The 12,864-nt window shown below is 47.8% G+C and overlaps 1 protein-coding gene across 1 annotated transcript in view; it reads left to right on the top strand.

Moving 5' to 3' along the window:
• The window catches only part of ABLIM2 (actin binding LIM protein family member 2), a 156,072-nt gene that overhangs the window by 105,335 nt on the left and 37,873 nt on the right, over positions 1 to 12,864 (top strand). The window contains exon 15 of the mRNA XM_065405740.1: positions 12,752 to 12,801. Coding sequence (XP_065261812.1) covers positions 12,752 to 12,801 — 50 coding nt within the window. The remainder of the gene's footprint in view (positions 1 to 12,751; positions 12,802 to 12,864) is intronic.

Here is a 12,864-nt window from a genome sequence, read left to right as displayed (position 1 = left end):
GGATCAAAACAAGAAATAGACCAGATTTGTTTTGTATTCATTTGCTCCCCCTTCCCTCCCTCCGTGAAATCAACGGCCTGCTAAACCCAGGGTTTTGAGTTCAATCCTTGAGGGGGCCATTCTATGTGACAGTTGCTTGTGTTTCTCCTTGATGCAAAGCCACCCCTTTGTTGATTTTAATTCCCTGTAAGCCAACCCTGTAAGCCATGTCGTCAGTCGCCCCTCCCTCCGTCAGAGCAACAGCAGACAATCATTTTGCGCCTTTTTTCAGCGCAGACGCCATAGCACTGGGAACATGGAGCCCACTCAGATCACCGCGGCAATTATGAGCACTGTAAACACCACACGCATTATCCTGCAGTATATGCAGAACCAGAACCTGCAAAAGCAAAACCAGGTGAGGAGGTGACGGCAGCGCGGTGACGAGAGTGATGAGGACATGGACATAGACCTCTAACAAAGTACGGGCCCCGGCAATGTGCACATCATGGTGTTAATGGGGCAGGTTCTATCCGTGGAACGCCGATTCTGGGCCCAGGAAACAAGCACAGACTGGTGGGACCGCATAGTGTTGCAGGTCTTGGATGATTCCCAGTGGCTGCGAAACTTTCGCATGCGTGAGGACACTTTCATGGAACTTTGTGACTTGCTTTCCCCTGCCCTGAAGCACCAGAATACCAAGATGAGAGCAGCCCTCACAGTTGAGAAGCGAGTGGCAATAGCCCTGTGGAAGCTTGCAACGCCAGACAGCTACCGGTCAGTCAGGCATCAATTTGGAGTGGGCAAATCTACTGTGGGGGCTGCTGTAATCCAAGTAGCCAACACAATCAAAGAGCTGCTTATATCAAGGGTAGTGACTCTGGGAAATGTGCAGGCCATAGTGGATGGCTTTGCTGCAATGGGATTCCCTAACTGTGGTGGGGCGATAGACGGAACACATATCCCTATCTTGGCACCGGAGCACCAAGCCAGCAAGTACATAAACCAAAAGGGGTACTGTTCAATGGTGCTGCAAGCACTGGTGGATCACAAGGGACGTTTCACCAACATCAACGTGGGATGGCTGGGAAAGGTACATGACGCTGACATCTTCAGGAATTCTGGTCTGTTTCAAAAGCTGCAGGAAGGGACTTTCTTCCCAGACCAGAAAATAACCGTTAGGAATGTTGAAATGCCTATAGTTATCCTTGGGGACCCAGCCTACCCCTTAATGCCATGGCTCATGAAGCCATACACAGGCAGCCTGGACAGTAGTCAGGAGCTGTTCAACTATAGGCTGAGCAAGTGCAGAATGGTGGTAGAATGTGCATTTGGACGTTTAAAAGCGCGCCGGCGCAGTTTACTGACTTGGATAGACCTCAGCGAAACCAATATTCCCATTGTTATTACTGCTTGCTGTGTGTTCCACAATATCTGTGAGAGTAAGGGGGAGATGTTTATGGCGGGGTGGGAGGTTGAGGCAAATCGCCTGGCCGCTGATTACATGCAGCCAGACACTAGGGCGGTTAGAAGAGTACAGGAGGGCGCGGTGCGCATCAGAGAAGCTTTGAAAACCAGTTTCATGACTGACCAGGCTACAGTGTGAAAGTTCTGTTTCTTTCTCCTTGATGAACCCCTCCCCCATGGTTCACACTACTTCCCTGTAAGCTAACCATCCTTCCCTCCCCCCTTCGATCACCGCTTGCAGAGGCAATAAAGTCATTGTTGCTTCACATTCATGCATTCTTTATTAATTCATCACACAAATAGGGGGATAACTGCCAAGCCCGGGAGAGGTGGGGGAGGAGGGAAGCACCAGGTGGGGTGGGGGAGGAGGGAAGGACAAGGCCATGTTGCACTTTAAAACTTTAAAACTTATTGAATGCCAGCCTTCTGTTGCGTGGGCAATCTTCTGGGGTGGAGTGGCTGGGTGGCAGGAGGCCCCCCCACCACGTTCTTGGGCGTCTGGGTGAGGAGGCTATGGAACTTGGGGAGGAGGGTGGTTGGTTACACAGGGGCTGTAGCGGCGGTCTGTGCTCCTGCTGCCTTTCCTGCAGCTCAACCATACGCTGGAGCATGAGAGTTTGATCCTCCAGCAGCCTGAGCATTGACTCCTGCCTTCTGTCAGCAAGTTGACGCCACTTACTCTCTTCAGCCCGCCACTTACTCTCTTCAGCCCGCCACCTCTCCTCGCGTTCATATTGTGCTTTCCTGCACTCTGACATTGTCTGCCTCCACGCATTCTGCTGTGCTCTGTCAGTGTGGGAGGACAGCATGAGCTCAGAGAACATTTCATCCCGAGTGCGTTTTTTTCGCCTTCTAATCTTCGCTAGCCTCTGGGAAGGAGAAACATATGCAGCTGGTGGAGAAAAAAAAAGGGAGAGTGGTAGTTAAAAAGACACATTTTATAGAACAATGGGTACACTCTTTAACGGTAAACTTTGCTGTTAACATTACATACCACATGTGCTTTCGTTACAAGGTCGCATCTTGCCTCTTATTTATATTGAGGGCCTGCCAGTTTGGTGTGAGAGATCACTCATGCAGGGCCGGGCAATAGAATTCGGCTTGCAGGCAGCCATGGTAAGCCACAAGTCTTTTGGCTTCTTTAACCTCCATAACATGTGGGAATGGTTTCAAGCAGCAGCGCCCTCATTTCCCATACCAAGCGGCCGTTGGGTTGGCCATTTAAAATGGGTTGGCAATTTAAAAGGAGGGGCTGCAGTTTCCGGGTTAACGTGCAGCACAAACCCAACTAACCCCCCCCCCCCTCCCCCCCCCCCCACACACACACACACAATTCTCTAGGATGATGGCTTCACCCTTCCCCCACTGTGTGGCTAAGAGTGGGGAACATTTCTGTTCAGCCACAGGCAAACAGCCCAGCAGGAATGGGCACTTCTGAAAGTCCGCTTAATAAAACCACCCTATTTCAACCAGGTGACCATGAATGATATCACTCTCCTGAGGATGACACACAAAGAACGGATGTTGTTTGAATGCCAGCAAACACTGGGACCATATGCTGCAATGCTTTGTTCTGCAATGATTCCCGACTACGTGCTACTGGCCTGGCATGGTAAAGTGTCCTACCATGGAGGACGGAATAAGGCTGCCCTCCCCAGAAACCTTTTGCAAAGGCTTTGGGAGTACATCCAGGAGAGCTTTATGGAGATGGCCCTGGAGGATTTCCGCTCCATTCCCAGACACGTTAACAGACTTTTCCAGTAGCTGTACTGGCTGCGAATGCCAGGGCAAATTAATCATTAAACATGCTTGCTTTTAAACCAGATATAATATTTACAAAGGTACACTCACCAGAGGTCCCTTCTCCGCTTTCAGGGTCCGGGAGCCCACCTTGGGTTTGGGGGGTACTAGCTCCAGGTCCAGGGTGAGAAACAGATCCTGACTGTTGGGGAAACCGGTTTCTCCGCTTCCTTGCTGTGAGCTACCTTCAGCCTCCTCCTCATCATCTTCCTCATCCCCAAAACCCGCTTCCGTGTTGCATTCTACTGCATTGACGGAGTCAAAGCACAGGGTTGGGGTAGTGGTTGCTGCACCCCCTAGAATGGCATGCAGCTCATCATAGAAGTGGCATGTTTGGAGCTGTGACCCGGAGCGGCCGTTTGCCTCTCTGTTTTTTTGGTAGGCTTTCCTGAGCTTAATTTTCATGCAGCACTGCTGCGAGTCCCTGTTATAGCCTCTGTCCTACATGCCCTTGGAGATTTTTTCAAATATTTTGGCATTTCGTTTACTGGAACAGAGTTCAGCTAGCATGGATTCGTCTCCCCATACAGCGATCAGATCCCATACCTCCCGTTCAGTCCATACTGGAGCTCTTTTGCGACTCTGGGACTCCATGGTCACCTCTGCTGATGAGCTCTGCATGGTCACTTGTGCTGATCAGCTCGCCACGCTGGCCAAACAGAAAATGAAATTCAAAATTTCGCGGGACTTTTCCTGTCTACCTGGCCAGTGCATCTGAGTTGAGAGCGCTGTCCAGAGCGGTCACAATGGAGCACTCTGGGATAGCTCCTGGAGGCCAATACCATCGAATTGTGTCCACACTACCCCAAATTCGACCCGGCAAGGCCGATTTCAGCGCTAATCCCCTTGTCGGGAGTGGAGTAAAGAAATAGATTTTAAGAGCCCCTTTAAGTTGAAAAAAAGGGCATTGTCGTGTGGACGGGTGCAGGGTTAAATCGAGGTAACGCTGCTAAATTCGACCTAAAATCATAGTGTAGACCAGGCCTTTGTGTCGTCTGAAAACTTTAGCAGTGATGAGTTTGTTTTCTTCCAGGTCGTTAATAAAAATGGTAGTGCAGGGCCAAGAACCATCCTGCAGGACCCAACTAGAAATAAACCTGCTGGATGATTTCCCATGTACAGTTACATTTAGATGCCTATCAGTTAGCCAGTTTTTAATCCATTTAATGTGTGCCATGTTCATTTTATATCATTCTAGTTTTGTAATCAAAATGTCGTGTGGCACAAAGTCAAATGCCTTACGGAAGTTTAAGTATATTGCATCAACACTATTGCCGTTATCAGTCAAACTGAGATTGAGTACAGTGAGTCAGCGTGCACACATTCTCCATGACTGAAGTGTCTGATGCTAGGCAATTGTATAAACAGGTTTAAATCATTGACATTTAAATAACCTCTTAGACTGTTCTGGTTAAGCTTCAGAACAAAGCAAGGTCCAGTCGTGCTTTAATATGCTTTATCGTTTGGGCTTTGATAGATGTTTTCGGCTCACAGTATCTGCATTGCACATACCAGGGTCACCTCAGTGTCAATGAGATGGAATCCATTTATTTGAGCGCTTGGCTTTAGGATAAATAGCAAACATTAAAGTCTATCCAAAGCCTTTAATTTCTCCTCCTCTGCAGAGCTACAAATCATTGGTAATAAATAGTGAAGCAAAGCAAAAAGCTACTGACAAGGCAAAAAGGCCTGAATCATTAGAGTGAGTTTGGGGAAAATCACTAGCAAAACACAAAGCCAAATCCTCAGCTGGTGTAAATTGGTATAGCTTCATTGACTTCAGTAGGACATGGATTACACCAGCTGAGGATCTGGCCCTAACATCCTGTTCCATGAGCATGTCATCGTTAATTATTTTATAGCTGCCTCTGGTCTGCCAAAATGACTCAGAAAAAGGGAGTTTTTCTTCATGGCCATAGGTTTTCTGTGTCAGCCTCCATGCTGACGTACACAACCAAGGGCCAGATTCTCCTCTGTCAGTTTTATACTGGTGTAACTACACGGACCACAGCGAAGTTATTCCTGATATACATTGGTGTGAGAGGTCCTATTTGTTAATATGCAGGTCAGTCAGACATCTCTGTGGTACCCTGAGGAGATGTATTTTAATCTTTGTTTTATATATAAACAAGGTTCTGAAAGGGCGTATAGAAAATGGAGGCTGGCTGGGTTTCTACAGGAGTGCACCTACTAATTTATTCTAAATGAAAACAAAAACAGAGAGTGATTAAGTATCCATTTCTATGGAGAGACTAATGGAAACAACCTTTTGTTCCGGAGGAGCTCCCAGCAGAAGTTGTGTAAATCTTTTTGCTAAAGAACAAACACATTAGCAACTGATGATTCAGCTTCTTAAGCTAAAGGGGCATTGAAGTAGGACATTCAGGAGTTGGAGCCAGAGAACATTCTCTTGTTGAAGAAACCAAGTTTGAACAAACAAGCACAAAAATGTTCTCTAAAACAAAAAGTGCAAGAACTCTTCCAAAACATTTGACTTTGAAAGGTCTCAATTACAGCAGTGCCCAGCAGATTTGTTGTGGCTAAGAGCCTCTGTGTTCCTGTTATAAACGCCTAGATTCAGAATAAAAATGGGCTGGAAAAATGTCACATGCGTGATTTCAGGCTGTGAATTTGGATGGGAAAGCTGGGGAGGGTGGTATTGCTTTTTTTTTTTTTAGTATCTTCATATTTTCAAAACATTGGATTCAATATTAATCCTTTTAAGAAGAGTTTGACCTTCATCAATTTTAGCACTGATCCAAACAGAGAGCTCAAATGGTTGAACTTGGGCTCCTGGAGTCCATATTTAGACATCCATATAAAAAGGACCTGATTTTCAGAGGGCTGAGAAGCCCAATTTTCACAGAAGCCAATGCACAGCACCTCTACACGTCAGGTCAGTTTGATGTAGGTGCCTTGATGTAGATTTAGGTGCCTAAGATTCAAGGAACGCTGCCTGGGCAGACCCTGGCATTCATCTTTTGCCCCATTGACTTTGACTGGACACCCTGCTAGTGCTGGGGTCTGCCCACTGGAGTTCCAAGCAGCATCAGACCCTATGTTTGAATATTTTGACCACTGTTTTCAAGGTTCAGGTTAAAATGTGTGGATCATTTGCTTAGAAATATACTGTAAGATTAAGTTCCTCCTGTTCTCTGTTAGCATTTCGTACAGCATTAATCTTGACAAAAAGCTCATTAAAGCACCTTCAGGAAGGGGATGATGTAATGGAATGCTAACCTGTATTATACCCTTCAGCCACTAGGCAGTGCTCTGTGTAAAATACCTTATGTACGCTAACATCAACGGTACCATGCAGTACATTAAAAGGTCTTATAGTGAAGCGCATCTGGTGTGTATCTCTGAGAAGAAAGCTCTGTGGCCAGTCCATGCCATGCACTGGCCAGCTAGTAGCAGCCCTGCATCCTATTGTGTACAAGGTGTATATGACAAGAGCTGTCTTTCAAAGTTTTTTTCCACTTGCCCTCTGCTGTATGCATGGGACAATATAATGTTCACCGTTTCCAACTTTTTGGGATAGGAGTTTCACTCCGCTACATACAGATACAAACATAGATCTAAATTTTGGCTTTGTGTGGGGGTTTAGGGGATGCAAAGGTGTAGCTCCTGAGTGCTAATGGCAGATGCAGTCTGCCCAAGAAGGGCAGAAACCATATGAAATATCTGCAGACATGCTGGGTAAGGAGCCGGAGACTAGGGAGGGAAGAGTTGTTGCCACCCCACTGTGACCATTATGACACCTTTAAAAAGGTGCCTCCATCAATGTTTTAAAACGTTGAGTCTCCAAACTTTGGCAAGTTGTTCTATGCAATTTGGCGTGTGTATGTCTGCAAAATCTGCTGGTTGTGAAATCATTTTTGGGGTGCAGATCAGTATCGTTTACAACTACATCTGTATCTGTCTGGAAATAAAGGACATGAAATGGCCAGAAAAGCAAGGGGAGACGGACCCTTCTAATGGCAAGATTTTTTGATAACTCAATACAAAGTACTGCATAGTGGCAAGTTTAGTGTCAGCAAAAAAAAATTTCAACAGACAATTCTTTAGCAAATTGATACATTTAGAAAATACAGGCTGCACTTTGGTTGTCTTTTTCTGCAGTGGTGTTGGTAATCACAACCCAAAGGGTATGTCTACACTACGGGATTAATCCGAATTTATATAATTCGAATTTGGGAAACAGATTGTATAAATTCGATTGTATGCGGCCACACTAAGCACATTAATTCGGCGGTGTGCGTCCATGTACCGGGGCTAGCGTCGATTTCTGGAGCGTTGCACTGTGGGTAGCTATCCCATAGCTATCCCATAGTTCCCGCAGTCTCCTCCGCCCATTGGAATTCTGGGTTGAGATCCCAATGCATGATGGGGCCAAAAACATTGTCGCGGGTGGTTCTGGGTATATCCTCCCCCCTCTCCAGGAAGCAACGGCAGACAACCGTTTCGCGCCTTTTTCCTGGGTGAACAGTGCAGACGCCATACCACGGCAAGCATGGAGCCCGCTCAGCTCAAGACAGCAGTCATGAACATTGTAAATACCTCGCGCCTTATCGTGCAGTTTATGCTGAACAATAACCTGGAAAACCAGGCGGCGAGGAGCAGGCTACAGCAGCGCGGCGACGAGAGTGATGAGGATATAGACATGGAATTCTATCGAACCGCGGGACCCGGTGCTTTGGAGATCATGCTGTTAATGGGGCAGGTTATAGGCATGGAATGCCGATTCTGGGCCCGGGAAACAAGCACAGACTGGTGGGACCGCATAGTGTTGCAGGTGTGGGACGATTCCCAGTGGCTGCGGAACTTTCGCATGCGTAAGGGCACTTTCTTGGAACTTTGTGACTTGCTTTCCCCTGCCCTGAAGCGCCAGAATACCAGGATGAGAGCAGCCCTCACAGTTGAGAAGCGAGTGGCAATAGCCCTGTGGAAGCTTGCAACGCCAGACAGCTACCGGTCAGTCGGGAATCAATTTGGAGTGGGCAAATCTACTGTGGGGGCTGCTGTGATGCAAGTAGCCAAAGCAATCACTGAGGTGCTGCTACACAAGCTAGTGACTCTGGGAGATGTGCAGGTCATAGTGGATGGCTTTGCTGCAATGGGATTCCCTAACTGTGGTGGGGCGATAGATGGAACCCACATCCCTATCTTGGCACCGGAGCACCAGGGTACCCAGTACATAAACCGCAAGGGGTACTTTTCAATGGTGCTGCAAGCACTGGTGGATCACAAGGGACGTTTCACCAACATCAACGCGGGCTGGCCGGGAAGGGTTCATGATGCTCGCGTCTTCAGGAACACTACTCTGTTTAAAGGGCTGCAGCAAGGGACTTATTTCCCGGACCAGAAAATGACCGTTGGGGATGTTGAAATGCCAATAGTTATTCTTGGAGACCCAGCCTACCCCTTAATGCCATGGCTCATGAAGCCATACACAGGCAGCCTGGACAGGAGTCAGGAGCTGTTTAACTACAGGCTGAGCAAGTGCAGAATGGTGGTAGAATGTGCATTTGGCCATTTAAAAGGTCGCTGGCGATCGCTACTAACTCGCTCTGACCTCAGCCAAAGAAATCTCCCCATTGTTATTTCTGCTTGCTGTGTGCTCCACAATCTCTGTGAAAGTAAGGGGGAGACCTTTATGGCAGGGTGGGAGGCTGAGGCAAATCGCCTGGCTGCTGATTACGCGCAGCCAGACACCAGGGCGATTAGAAGAACACACCAGGAAGCGCTGTGCATCAGAGAAGCTTTGAAAACCAGTTTCATGACTGGCCAGGCTACAGTGTGAAATTTCTGTTTGTTTCTCCCTTCATGAAAACCAGCCCCCTTTATTGACTCATTCATTCTCTGTAAGCAACCCACCCTCCCCCTTCCCCCAGCTTTCTTTCAAAGGAAATAAAGTCACTATCGTTTAAAAATCATGTATTCTTTATTAAGTGATTATAAACATAGGGAGAGAACCAAGAAGGTAATCTGGGTGAGGTTTGGGAGGAGGATAGGAGGGAAGTAAAAGGCCACTGAACAAATTCAATATAATGACAGCCTTTTGGTTGGGCTGTCCACTGGGGTGGAGTGGGAGGGTGCACGGAGCCTGGAGTGTTCCTGGAGCCCGCGTTCTTACACGTCTGGGTGAGGGGGATATGGAACATGGTGAGGGGGGAGGGAGGTTATACAGTGGCTGCAGCGGCACTCTGTCATCCTGCTGCCATTCCTGAAGCTCCACCAGACGCCGGAGCATGTCCGTTTGCTCACGCAGCAGCCCCAGCGTTGCAGCCTGCCACCTCTCATCTCGAGCGTCCCTCAAGACCTCACGTTCACTGGCATCTTTCCTAAATTTAGATACAGTGTCCTTCCACTCATTCAAATGAGCTCTTTCATTGCGGGTGGATTCCATTATTTCTGTGAACATGTCGTCTCGCGTCCTCTTTCTACGCCGCCTTATCTGAGATAGCCTTCGGGACGGAGGAGGGAGGCTTGAAAAATTTGCAGCTGCTGGAGGGAGGGTTGAAAGAAAGGAGAGAAGTTTTTAAACTGATACATTTTACAGAACAATGCTTATACTCTTTCATGGTGAAAAACACTATTCACATTACATAGCACATGTGATTTCAGTACAAGGTCGCATTTTCCATCTTAATATTGAGTGCCTGTGGCTTTGGTGTTAGAGATCACAGACGCAGGTCCGGGCAACAGAATTCAGCTTGCAGGCAGCCATGGTAAGCCATTGTCTTTCGGCTTCTGCGCCCTCCTTTCCCACATACCAAGCAAAGCCTGTTGACTGCTGCGGTTTTCCTGTTAACCTTCAGCAGCAGAAACCAAACTAACCCCCCCACCATCCAATTCTCTGGGATGATCGCTTTATCCCTCCCCCCACCGCGTGGCAGGTATCAGGGAAGATCCCTGCAGAAACCAAACTAACCCCCCCCCGCCCCCCCCTCCCGCCATGAATTCCCTGGGATGATCAATGTACCCCTCCCCCGACCGCGTGGCTGGTAACAGGGAAGATCCCTGCTAGCCAAACGCGAAAAGCTCAGGACCAATTCCCCCCCCCCCCCCCCCCCCCCCGTGCTTGGCTAACTGCAGGGAAGGATTTCTTTTCAGCCACAGGCAAACAGCCCAGTAGGAACGGCCACCTCTGTCCCCTTAATTAAGTTCCCGTATTTCAGCCAGGTTACCATGAGCGATATCACTCTCCTGAGGATTACACAGCAAGATAAAGAACGGATGTTGCTTGAATGCCAGCAAACACCGGGACCATACGCTGCCAGGCTTTGTCAGGCAATGATACCAGATTACTTGCTGCAAGCATGGCGTGGTCAAGTGTCCTACAATGGAGGACGGAATAAGGCTGCACTGCCCAGAAACCTTGTGGCAAAGCTTTTGGAGTACCTCCCCGAGAGCTTCATGGAGATGTCCCTGGAGGATTTCCGCTCCATCCCCAGACACGTTAACAGACTTTTCCAGTAGCTGTACTGGCCGCGAATGCATCCCAAGTCCTCAGGGCAAATTAATCATTAAAAAACGCTTGCTTTTAAACCATGTTTTATATTTTAAAAGGTAAACTCACCTGAGGTCCCTTCCATGGGGTCATGGTCTTGGCTACTGGCTTGGGAGGGTACTTCAGTCAGGCTGAGAAAAAGATCCTGGCTGTTGGGGAGAACGGAGTGCTGGGTGCTCTCTGCAAGCTCGTCCTCCTCCTCCTCCTCCTCTTCCCCATCCGCAGAATCCTCAGGTGTAGCTGATGAGACTATCCCCGACCTGGAATCCACGGTCACAGGTGGGGTAGTGGTGGCGGCCCCCCCTAGAATTGCATGCAGCTCGGCGTAGAAGCGGCATGTCCGCGGCTCTGACCCGGAGCGACCGTTTGCCTCCTTTGTTTTTTGATAGGCTTGTCTAAGCTCCTTGACTTTCACGCGGCACTGATCTGAGTCCCTATTGTGGCCTCTCTCCATCATGCCCTTGGAGATTTTTTCAAAAGTTTTGGCATTTCGTCTTTTTGAACGAAGTTCTGCTAGCACTGAATCCTCTCCCCATATAGCGATCAGATCCAGTACCTCCCGTGCGGTCCATGCTGGTGCTCTTTTTCGATTATCAGCCTGCATGGTTACCTGTGCTGATGAGCTGAGGTATCTGTGGTATCTGTGGTCACCTGTGCTCTCCACGCTGGGCAAACAGGAAATGAAATTCAAATTTTCCTGGGGCTTTTCCTGTCTACCTGGCCAGTGCATGCGAGTTCAGATTGCTGTCCAGAGCGGTCACAATGGTGCACTCTGGGACAGCTTCCGGAGGCCAATACCATCGAATTGTGGCCACACTAACCCTAATTCGAATTGACAAAATCGATTTTGGCGCTACTCCGCTCGTCGGGGTGGAGTACAGAAATCGATTTTAAGAGCCCTTTATTTCAAAATAAATGGCTCCGCTGTGTGGACGGGTGCAGGGTTAATTCGATTTAACGCTGCTAAATCCGAATTAAAGTCATAGTGTAGACCAGGCCTTAGGCAGACTCTGCTCTTGCTAACGCCATGATGTTGATCATTAAGGGCTGGATTGAAAGTTTTGTATCTGCCTTGTGTCAGAGTAACACACAGCCCAGGAGGAGGCTGGGGAAGGAATTGTGACTCAGAATGTGACTCTGCTCCTGACAGTGAAATGATTTACTGCAGCCCTTTATAGGGGGACAGCTTACTCCCTACCCCTAACCCTCCCGCAGTGGTTTAGCTTTGCTGGCTGACATTTTGAGATGGTGGATCCATTTTCTGTACCCTACCTGCTGGGGGAGAGGAATGAGGACCAGGTATAAAACCTGCTAGACCCAAGCTACCCTGTGGAGAGCATTAACATGGCAACACAGGAAAGGAGTGGCTTGCTCCCCTGGACAGCTGGGTTAGGCTGAGTCACAATCTGTTTCTAAGGCTATGTCTACACTACAGCTTATGTTGGCATAATTTATGTCACTTGAGGGTGAATAAATCACACCCCTGAGCGACATAAGTTACACCGACATAAGTGCCGGTGTGGAAGCGCTATGTCGGCAGGCATGGGGGCTGGACTAGTTAATCCGACGGCAGAGCTCTCTCCCGTCAGCTTAGAGAGCCTACATTAGAGAGCTCACAGCAGCACAGCAGCATTGGTGCAACTGCACCACTGTCAACGCTCTAGTGTAGCCATGAGATAAATTATATTTTTTTTCCCTCCAGTCAAGCCTCAGAAAGTAGCATCTTCCCTAAAAAATGGTACTTTAAAATGCTTGGAAGAGTAGATTTTATGCTTATACTGTGAATTTACAGCATTGAATCATTTTAATAATTTCATAATGGCTTAAATGAGTCGAACATATTGTACCAGTACACTTCCAACTTCTCATATCCCTTCATTTGTATAGATCATTTTATTCTTTTCAGAAACCTGCAATATGATTACAGTCAAAATGGGAAAAAAATGACATGATGCTGTTTTAACTCTTACAATGGCTTTTATATTCTAACAGTAAGAAGATCAGAGGGGGAGGATGGAAGTTTTGATCAGGACAATAGGAAGGTAATGTCCAGAATGCAGGAAAAACATGCAGGGTCTTAGCGTTTCTCAATGGTACCATTTTAA

Source organism: Emys orbicularis, chromosome 5 (assembly GCF_028017835.1).
Source record: "Emys orbicularis isolate rEmyOrb1 chromosome 5, rEmyOrb1.hap1, whole genome shotgun sequence".
Classification (NCBI taxonomy): domain Eukaryota; kingdom Metazoa; phylum Chordata; order Testudines; family Emydidae; genus Emys; species Emys orbicularis.
This window is presented reverse-complemented; position numbering and strand designations above follow the sequence as displayed.